This window comes from Papaver somniferum, chromosome 7, assembly GCF_003573695.1.
Source record: "Papaver somniferum cultivar HN1 chromosome 7, ASM357369v1, whole genome shotgun sequence".
NCBI classification, from domain to species: domain Eukaryota; kingdom Viridiplantae; phylum Streptophyta; class Magnoliopsida; order Ranunculales; family Papaveraceae; genus Papaver; species Papaver somniferum.
The window spans coordinates 6692847-6702921 of record NC_039364.1 but is presented as its reverse complement, the minus strand read 5'-3'; the positions used below and the strand labels follow the sequence as shown (position 1 = coordinate 6702921).

The window sequence follows — 10075 nt, the reverse complement described above, 5'->3', positions numbered from 1 at the left end:
AAGAGAGGAGAAAGGATTAACCAATTCCTCTTGTACACAAAGAATGTTGTATCATTATTTTGCATAATGCAAGTGATTAACCTCCATGCTTGAACTTGAAAACCCTTCCATTGCAATATGAAAAAAAAGTTTGTTAGAATTGCGTTTTCAGCCCTCCTAAGTCCGTTTCTGATTGGTTAATTTCACAATTATAGCGTTGCTCTACTGACATATTTGATTTTCGTGTCTCAAAGTTCATTTCACTGGATGATTATGTTCAATTTTACTCCCTCTGTTCATGTTATACGGGCAGAGTTCTAATTTTTAATTGTCCAACTTTATAAGCATGGTTCTAGTTCATAGATTTTACATCCATTACCCTTATTTATGCTAATAGCTAAACTAAAACTAATTTAGTATTTCCGGATTGCATCAAAAAGTAAGGGATAATATAGGAAAAAGATGAACTTTAACAAAGTCCATATTTTCATTTTAGTCTAAGGTATTCGATTTCTCCGACTATGTAACTTGGACGGAAATCGTAATTTTTCGATGTCTCACCTTTGACTTGGACGGAAGGAGTAATTTTTGATGTCTCACCTTTGAATCTGCTTTTTTTGTTTTTTGATCTCATGGAAGGCGACTCTTGTAAATAACTTATTTGTTTTTTGTCTATATGCTGTATAACTCTGATCTCGATAAAAAGAAATAGTTGCTGCTGCTGCACATCAATGATGTCAACATTTTTCATCTCAACCATTTTTCACTGTCATGCTAGAGAGTTATCTGTAAAGCTAGATATTCTCTGGCTATTTTGTTTCACCAAATACATAGGACGCCCATGGAAGTGAAGTGATTGACATTCATTTTCATTCTCTACTGAAATACGTTTCCAAAGAAGCGACATAAGACAAGATATAGATAGATATGTAATTGGATTTTATAATAGGTAGGTGAAATTTCCACTTTGCTTATTTTGGTATTACCTAAAATATTTTCCAATTTATATTTCATTTTTCATTTACGTGGTTGGTTCCAATTTGCACGAGAAACATTTGTTTTATTTAATTTTTGTATTTATTTTACGTGGACGGATCTAATAAGTTTGATACATTCAAAACGTATGTTAACTTAGCTAGAGTGGTCCCTTTGTGATTAAAAATAAAAAGATTAAACTATAAGCAAAACATGATTAGTGACGATAAATACATTGAATTAGCAATAGTTCTTATTTATTTTTTCAATTTTTTTTTGAATTAATAATAGTTCTTACTGATGATTAAGATTTTAATTTTTGTTTCTTTTGGTTAGGTAAATGATTTTAGACAGTAGAGCTTATGAATGATGTGTGGTTTCTTTCTTTCATAGTTTACAGTCAAAAGATATTGATATTTTAACCTAAAATTCATGATTATCATTAGAGTTTAAAATTTTGGAATTTTTTCTTAATAAGATACTAGATTCTTATCAAGTGAACTTCAAGTGAAAACTCAAAGTCATCCTACATTTGGAAAACATTTTCTCATTAATTTATACACATGGTTCGGCTTTCAACCTAAACTGCTTGTGAAATGTCCAAAATACCCTTAATTATGAAAGTACTTAAAATAAAGAATTATTTTGTAAAAGGGTCGCATCTTTACTACCTAAATAGGGTTTGAGTACCAGAAGATGCAGTTGATGCACTAGGATCGTTGACTAACTTTGACCGTCTTATTTGTTTACCGTTATACCCTCATAAAAAAGTAATCGACAACATATCCGAATTCTAGTTAAATACTAAGTTACTAACCAATCTATCCGGAGACTTTTCATCGAACATGTAACTACATTTTTATTGTATAGTGAGTACAACTCATCTCAAATTACTTCAGTTTCTCTAGATGGATTTCTTACCAGAGTACTGATATAGAGGTACGTACAGCTGTAACACAATCTCTACCAAAAGCTGCAATTCAAGATACTTAAGTTTATCGATTACAAAGATGGGATATGGACGTCGTTATGTGAGGTGTTTGACTTACTTGGAAGAGATCAGAGAACGTGTTAAGCTCAATCGTGAGTGCACTATGGTACTGAATTGGAGAAACCAATGTGGTAGATTCCGAGAAACACAATTTTTCAAGGGAGGGTTTCATGGGTTGACTAATCTAGGTGACATACCATTTGAATCAAGAGAAATGGACGACCATTGAAGTTACACGCGAAATGAAAAACAGTGCCAAGCGAGCAAATTACATTGCAATCTATTGTAATGGATGTCTTGGAGTTTTGATAATAAAAAAGACTGGATGGAATTCGAATGTCAGATAGTTACTCTCCACCAAAATGGCCAGTTATCATTCACAGAAATGGAAGAAGATTGAATAGGATCTCAGAGATGAATATTATGACGATATTTAAACCGTCAACCCTAGTCAACTAAGGGTCAGGGGGTTTAGTAACATAAGAAAAATTCAATTAACAGTTGCATAACGGTCTTTAATTGATCTATGATCCTAATCCATCAACCGCATCTTCTAGGACCCAGACTCTAATTAGACAGTAAAATTGCGACCCTTTTACAAAATAATTCTAAAACAAATATTGGAGAGGTCATGGTCCATTGTATATGTATATTTGCCCTGGTGGTCCTAATTAATATATGTGTGGTGTTGAGTGTTTTCTATGGAAGTGCATGAGTTTTCCGTTTGATGAATTGATTAGATTCTTGATATGTCTTACTGTTGTTGCCTGTTATTTTCTTGAAATTGTATATAGCACGTATGGAAATTATGCATGTAGTACGTTCTCGTCGGGTTGGCTTGACTGCTGTTGTATTGTTCTTGTTCTTGGAAGCATACAATACTTGAGGAATAATATTTCGTCCTTTGGGATTTGGCCTGAATTATACTGTATCTTTCTCTGAATGACATTCGTCCTTTTGCGTCCGACTTTTCATGCATGATTACGTAGTTTTCTTCGAAATGTCTTATTCCTTTCCGAGAAACATTTTTCCGTCTTCTTGGCCTTTCGGTGTAAGGGTTAAAGACAATGGTCCAATACGGTCAGGATGAAAAGATGGGTAATTTTGGCAGGAAACGAACATGCCTTCGTTTATATTTCAAGATCTACTTCATTTTTTTCTCTTCCCCTATTTAAAAAATCTAAAGCTTACTGTTTATCTCAAATTTCATAGTACAGTATCAGTCTTAGAACCCCGCTCAATGCAGGAGAACATATTCATAACTAGTCAAGTACATCAAATTTATAACTAGTCAAGAGTCTAGCTAGTTGTTGAAAGTTTAGATTTTTTGTGGATTTTAGATCACTTCAACTGCATACAACTAGTCCAACATCCAATTTATGAGTAGTTCAGTACTACATTGTATCAAACATGAATACATTAATCAACCGAGAGCATCTCCAACATGAATACATTAAATCCATCTCGAACAATAGGTCTTATAAAGTAGGAGGGGTGTCAAAATAAATATGAAGGTCTTAGAAAAAATCTTATTTAGGTCTTGGGAATGACCCCCATGTCATTTTTCATTTGACTATTTTTTTAATTATTATTTTTATATAAATTTTTCTAAACCAATAAGAAAAAATGAATCACTTTTATCTTTATCCAAAAAAAAAAACAAATCATAAAACTAAGACCCCACACTAGTGGAGATGGTTCATGAGAAAAACATTACTCCTTTTGCTACATATATATAACCCCACAAATAAGGACCTAAATAAAAACTCCACATAAGATTTATAGCACCTACTGTTGGAGATGCTCTGAAAATGTTCCCATAAATCCCTCTCAGATGCAAATTTCACCGTTGATTTTAATATGGAGATCTAATGGATGGCGAGGTTACGGTCGAAAGTAACAAGGTGTAATAAAAATAAGTGACACCGTGTGAGAACAAACAATGAATAAATTTCTTAAGAGTCGGCTTATAATTTAGGAAAATTGTCTCTATTTTCCCATACCTAGCTACGTATATATATGGCTCAACAACAACGGTTAACGATTCACATATTAATTCGTCATTGTCTTTCCTGGAAACTGAAGTAGTTTTCGGAACCCAGAAACAATTTTTTTTTTAGAAATTTAGCTTTCAAGTTAATTTTGATTTTTCCACTTAATCAAGTCGAAAAATTGTTTTCTCGAGTAAAATACTAAAACCATTACAGACAATTACCTCAAAACCGTGAGGTCAACACTCTAATAGCCTCTAAAAATTATTTCCAATAATGAAGAACGAATAAAAGCCATCAAAAATAAAAGAGTCAACAAACATCTATACCAAAGATATGGTTGTTGGTCAATGGTATTCTCTCCCGTATAATAGGGGAACAAAAAAAGCCAACCAACAACAAAATCCATCCAAAATACCCTTTTGCGTAATTTCACAAGCCGTTTATAAGAACATAATAAGGACAATATAGTAATCTATGCCAGACTGTCGGTCTTTAACCACGGTTAATCAAACTAACCATATCCTTTGGTTAACGTTTACAGAAGCGTCGGTGGAAAGTTAACCGTGGCTAAAACAACAGGCAGAATTCTAATCAAAGTATTTAAAGCCATTCTAGAGAGAAGCAAAATTTTCTCCAAACCAGAGAAAGAAGAGAAAAGAGAAGAAGGGGATTATTTTTTTGAGAGGATAAAAAAGACGGCTTCAGACACAGAGCCTTGAGGCCATGGCAGATTCAAGTGATTCTTCAGTTTCTGTTGATATCGAGACTATTATATCTCTTGGTGGAAAGGTAATAATCAATAACATTTTGGATATTCTTTTCTTGAAATGAAAGGTTAATTATTATTTGATTTTGTAATATGTGTGGTAGTGGGTTTTTGATGAATGTCAATTTAAGGTTAAGAAATTTTTCAATTTTTTGATTTGCATTTTGTGGTTGTTGATGGGATTTAATGGCATTTTTTGGGGATTTTGAATTATTTGATTGTGAAATTGGATATGGGTTTTGTTTGTTTGGAGCTGAAGTTTTGAATGGGTTTTGGTTTTTGGTGGGAGAAATTTGTGGATACAACCTCAAAATTTGGTTTTGAAGCTGTGAATTGAATGAATTCATTTTATCTTCATGGTTTAAGAATGTGATAATGGGTTCAGTTCTTATTGTACAGAACATCTTATTCAAATTATTTATTGAAGATTTTCTTATAGTATTGGACAAATTTGCATGAAGCTTATATATTTGTTCTAGACTTCTATTTCATATTTGAAGATGGGAGAAATTCATGATACATATGGAGTTAAAAGATTAATTTGGCGCTATTACGAGTTCGTATATGTCAGGTTTCTTAGATTCTTGAAGGTGTTATGAGGTCCTTGTTTGCTGTTCATTTGTTCTATAATTGATGTTATTGTGGTGGTTGTTTGGTGATTCTAGTTTCTGATGTTGACGAATTTTGTGTTTGCTTTTGTTAACAGGAACATATTGTACATACTGGCCATGGTTCTGTGTCTGTTGTCGTATTTGGAGACCCAGACAAACCAGCGCTTATTACTTATCCCGATTTAGCTTTAGATCGTAAGTATGCTCATTCTTGATTGGTAGAATAACAACTAACTTAATGAGAAAGTCCTTTGGTGAGGTCTAATGTTGAAGCCCTTGTAATCTTAACTGATTATGAATCTTTGGTAATGGATACTGAACATAAATTTCATATGAAAAAATCTGATTGAACTTTTATGTCGTCGGTTGGACACTACTATTTCAGAAAATCTTTTTTAACATGATTCACTTTGGACTCGGTGGTTACCGTAGTGAATCCATCTTTTTATTTTACTTTTCCAAAAAAAATCTTTCTATTGCACTTGGTTAAAAAAAATGAAATAACGATTAACTTGGTTTTTTTAAAGATACATAGTTTTCTTCGTTATCATGTTTTCAACTCTCTAATTGCTTACCATCTGGTTGTTTTAACAGATATGTCATGTTTCCAAGGATTATTCTTTTGTCCTGAAGCAGATTCGTTGTTGCTACACAATTTTTGCATCTATCACATCAGTCCTCCTGGGCATGAGGTTGGTGTCTCGGTCTCTTTGTGCAATTTTTTTTTTTTACCTTCTATCTAAGTTAACACTTGAAGTGAGTTTTATGTAGATGGAATTGCCCGTCTTTGTTAAATGAGTTATATATTCCAATCATTTATTTTCTTGTTTTCTCAACCTTTTTCACAGTTAGGAGCTGCTAAGATTTCGCCTGATTCCCCAGTGCCCACTATTGATGATTTGGCGGATCAAGTTGCCGATGTCCTTGATTATTTTGGGTAAAGTTTCAACTGTAAATCACAGTGATTATTTGATAACTTTGGGGTCTGTTCATAAATTATGTGCTATAGTGCTACTTGATAGTGTTTTTCAATTGTTGTGGGAAGTCCTTTGTGCTCAAGTATACTTGTTACTGAGGGGAAACCGTGTCCAACTTATTGTTATTGATGGTTCCACTTTTGGCTTTTCCAGGCTCGGTGCAGTTATGTGTTTGGGGGTTACAGCGGGTGCATACATCCTAACCTTATTTGCAGTATGTTACTTTCCCAGCATACCCTTGGTATTCCTTGACCCCAAAATGATATCTTATCGTTAAATTTGAGTCTTGATTTTGAACTTTTTTCATGTTTACAGATGAAGTATAGAGAGCGTGTTCTTGGGTTGATACTTGTTTCTCCTCTTTGCCAAGGCACCTCTTGGAAAGAGTGGTTGTATAACAAGGTAACTTTTTCATCTACTTCTGTTTCCATGCTCTTTTATAGAGAAACTTCTAGATGTCTTATAATTTATATCCAATTATTGCAGTTTATGTTGAATTTGCTGTACTTCTATGGTATGTGTGGTATTATGAAGGAGTGCTTGCTTCAGAGGTATTTCAGCAAGGTATGCAGTGTTCCCTTCAATATAACACTATATTCTTATTCTTTGGTTTATCTTCTTCATCTAAATTACATATATTCTCTTGGTGGTCTGTCAGGAAGTCCGTGGTGGTCCACAAGTTCCAGAGTCGGATATTGTACAAGCATGCAGAAGTGTTAGTGGTCCAACTCCTGATTTCCTTTTTACTGTTCCGTTTGAGGCTTGTTCCTATACTGCGTATAGGAATTGGGTTTTTAGGACTGGGCAGTTAGTTGATTTTTGATTATGTGTTTGTTTGCAGTTGTTAGATGAGAGAAAGAGTGGCAATGTCTCCAGATTCCTTCAAGCGATTAATGAGTAAGCTTATTCTCGGTTCTTCATATAAATGGGTCAGTGGTCACACAATAGAAATGATCTAAAAGTAGATAATTTTTTTTTGCAGTCGGTATGACCTTACCGGGGGATTGAAGAAATTGCGTTGTCGAACACTCATATTTGTTGGTGATGAATCTCCTTACCACTCTGAGGCTCTCCACATGGCAGTGAATTTAGACAGAAGATACAGTGCGTTAGTCGAGGTACGTCCTGTATATTGCATTATTCATTGTGTACATGCACTCAGGATATAGCCATATCAAGGCCCATACTGGTGGTCTGTTAGTTAAGAGCTCTAATTTAGTAAGAGTGTCAAAGGTCCCTTCTTAGATAACTGCTTGGAAGTTTCCAAACTTACAAAAACATTTTGAGAGCATTTTAGTGCTTGAGATATGCATAATTTGGGACGTGTGCGCTTACTGATACAGGATTGATCTGTGCTGGTGGAACAGGTTCAGGCATGTGGGTCAATGGTGACAGAGGAACAGCCCCATGCAATGCTTATACCATTAGAATATTTCTTCATGGGGTATGGTCTGTACAGACCTGTTCAGTTGAGTGGCAGTCCAAGAAGTCCATTGAGTCCGTCGTGCATCTCTCCAGAGCTTCTATCACCTGAAAGCATGGGCTTAAAGCTAAAACCGATAAAAACTCGGCTTTCTATGAAGGTATGACGAAGGTGTTATTTGTGATCTGGTTTTCAATGTAGGGAATGTAATTCTTGTAAATCTATTGTATCGTTTTTTTGGGGTCTATATAACTTTTGAAGAATGTAAATAGAAATACAGAGGAAATATTTATAGGAGTAAAGAAGGGTGGGAAACGAGTTTTGAATTCATTCGTTTGTAGAGAGTGACTCAATAAGGAGGTGATGATGACGAAATCCAGAGCTGAGAATGTCTGTAAATTATGATGAAATATCAATAATAATAACATGATATTTAAAATTATCTTTTCGTTGGTCTACTTCTACTTCTTGGTTGCTGACATTGGTTTAAAAGAACATTAAAACATTTAAGTAACATTGAAGTCTTATCTTTATCGTTCGTGGGTGTATTCTGTTCATGAATGAAATTCTTTACTCTGCGACAGTCTGGAAATTTAAGGTTGCTTTCTTCAAAAAATAAATAAAAATACAGGTGGTATGCAGATTGATATTTTGCCCATGCTTTTGTTTTCCAGAAGTTAAGGATGAAGGTTATGCCTCCATATCTGTCAGACCTGTTTACATGTGTGTACAGATATGATTCTAGTATTCGTCTTCAGGGTCTCTGTTCTTCATGGGCAAAGTGTAATATGGTAATGCAGAATGAATTCAGGATAAGAAACCAAATACTGAGCTGTTTTTTCACTACCCTCTGCCTTGAACTGGAACTTGAAGAAGAAGACAAATGTACCAAACTTGAGTGATGCATTTTTATGGGTCATCCTGATTTTAGGTTGTGGCTCCACCTAAGAGCAAACACAAACAAATTGCTCATACTATTTGTCAGACAATTGTGATCTTCATTAGGTTTTTGGATCCTGTCAATCATGAAAATTTATGCTTGGAAACTTTTAAGAAATATGCCCGGGGTTGTTGTCGTCTGCAGCTCAATTTGTGTTATACACCCAAGTCGCAACTGTTCATCGTAAACTCTTTGTTTATTGTTCATGTTAATTTGATTGGTTAAGTATCATGGTGCCAACCACAACCATTTACGGATTACCAATCGTTAGCAAGGCATCACTCAAGTTGTTGAATGAGCTGCAGAATGAAGTATGCAAAACATTGGTATACACAGGACAGGGAGCTATTAAATTAAGAAAAGTACATAAGAGAGCGCAAATCTGTTGAAATTGAAGGACTTAAGATGGCTGGCTGCCAAATTCATTTGTTCCATGATTTTTGTGCTCGATCGGAAGATATTTTTTTTCTTTCTGAAAACAAAGAAAGCACCGAGCCATCAGAAACAAACATAGAGAGGTAGACATGCAAATGTATGTATCACCACAAAATGAACAAACACAGAAGAGGAGCCAATCAGCATCACTGTGATTGATTGTCATCCCAACTAGGTTGGCACCACAACCAGTCACCCTATCATTTGCAAGGCATCACTCAAACATGAATATTATTATAAGTTGATCAAGTGAGCATCAACACCAAATAAAAGTTGTTCTCAAACCAACAATATGAAACCAAAATACACTAGGATGCCATAATCCCAAGGTAACGCACGCAATACACTAATCTTTAAAGTTCAACCGTTTGCTCAAGTCCCCATCAAAATATCCCACTACAACGAGCACCTTAATTTCCCGATCATTCATCTCCAAGTACTTCCAACCCCTCCGCATCACGGCCGCTTCAATTCCTCTCTGTATGACACAAATATATGTCAAGTTGTTTTTATCAGACATTCCCTTTTTTGCATAGAGATATAGTAAGAAATTGAATAGAAGTGAGATTTCGTTCGATGATGAATGCCGGGTAGGATGATATGCCAATATCACTGTTGGTATCCCATCTGTTATTGCACCCAAAACAATTGCCTCCAGATTTTTTATATTACGGATTTCGAGATCAATTAACTTTGGGAACGACAATGTATTGCATCCATTACAGTGAAATTCACGACTGATACTAGTCAACTTATCCGCACACTCTATCTTAAGCTTTTTAAGAGATGGAAGCTTATTCAGAGCTGGCAATGCAATTAAATTTGGACAGTTGTGGATCTCAATGCTTGTAACACGAGGCATCATCGAACCCACCTGTGTCTCTCCACTAGCAAATTCCCAAACTTCCCAGCCTTGTGCTGCTCTAATTGTCAAATATATCAACTTTGGGAACGCTACCTCCGTTACACACTGACCACCAACTC

At 35.0% G+C, this 10075-nt stretch overlaps 1 protein-coding gene across 1 annotated transcript; it reads left to right on the top strand.

The window, feature by feature from the left end:
• Positions 1 to 4563: 4563 nt before the first annotated feature.
• On the top strand, positions 4564 to 8158 carry LOC113294998 (protein NDL1-like). Its single transcript, XM_026543359.1, has 11 exons — positions 4564 to 4728; positions 5412 to 5511; positions 5911 to 6008; positions 6165 to 6253; positions 6447 to 6507; positions 6609 to 6695; positions 6780 to 6857; positions 6952 to 7008; positions 7135 to 7190; positions 7276 to 7411; positions 7661 to 8158. Exons 1-11 carry the CDS (start codon positions 4663 to 4665, stop codon positions 7880 to 7882), a joined length of 1050 nt encoding a protein of 349 aa, XP_026399144.1. The 5' UTR covers positions 4564 to 4662; the 3' UTR covers positions 7883 to 8158.
• The last annotated feature ends 1917 nt before the right edge of the window (positions 8159 to 10075 follow it).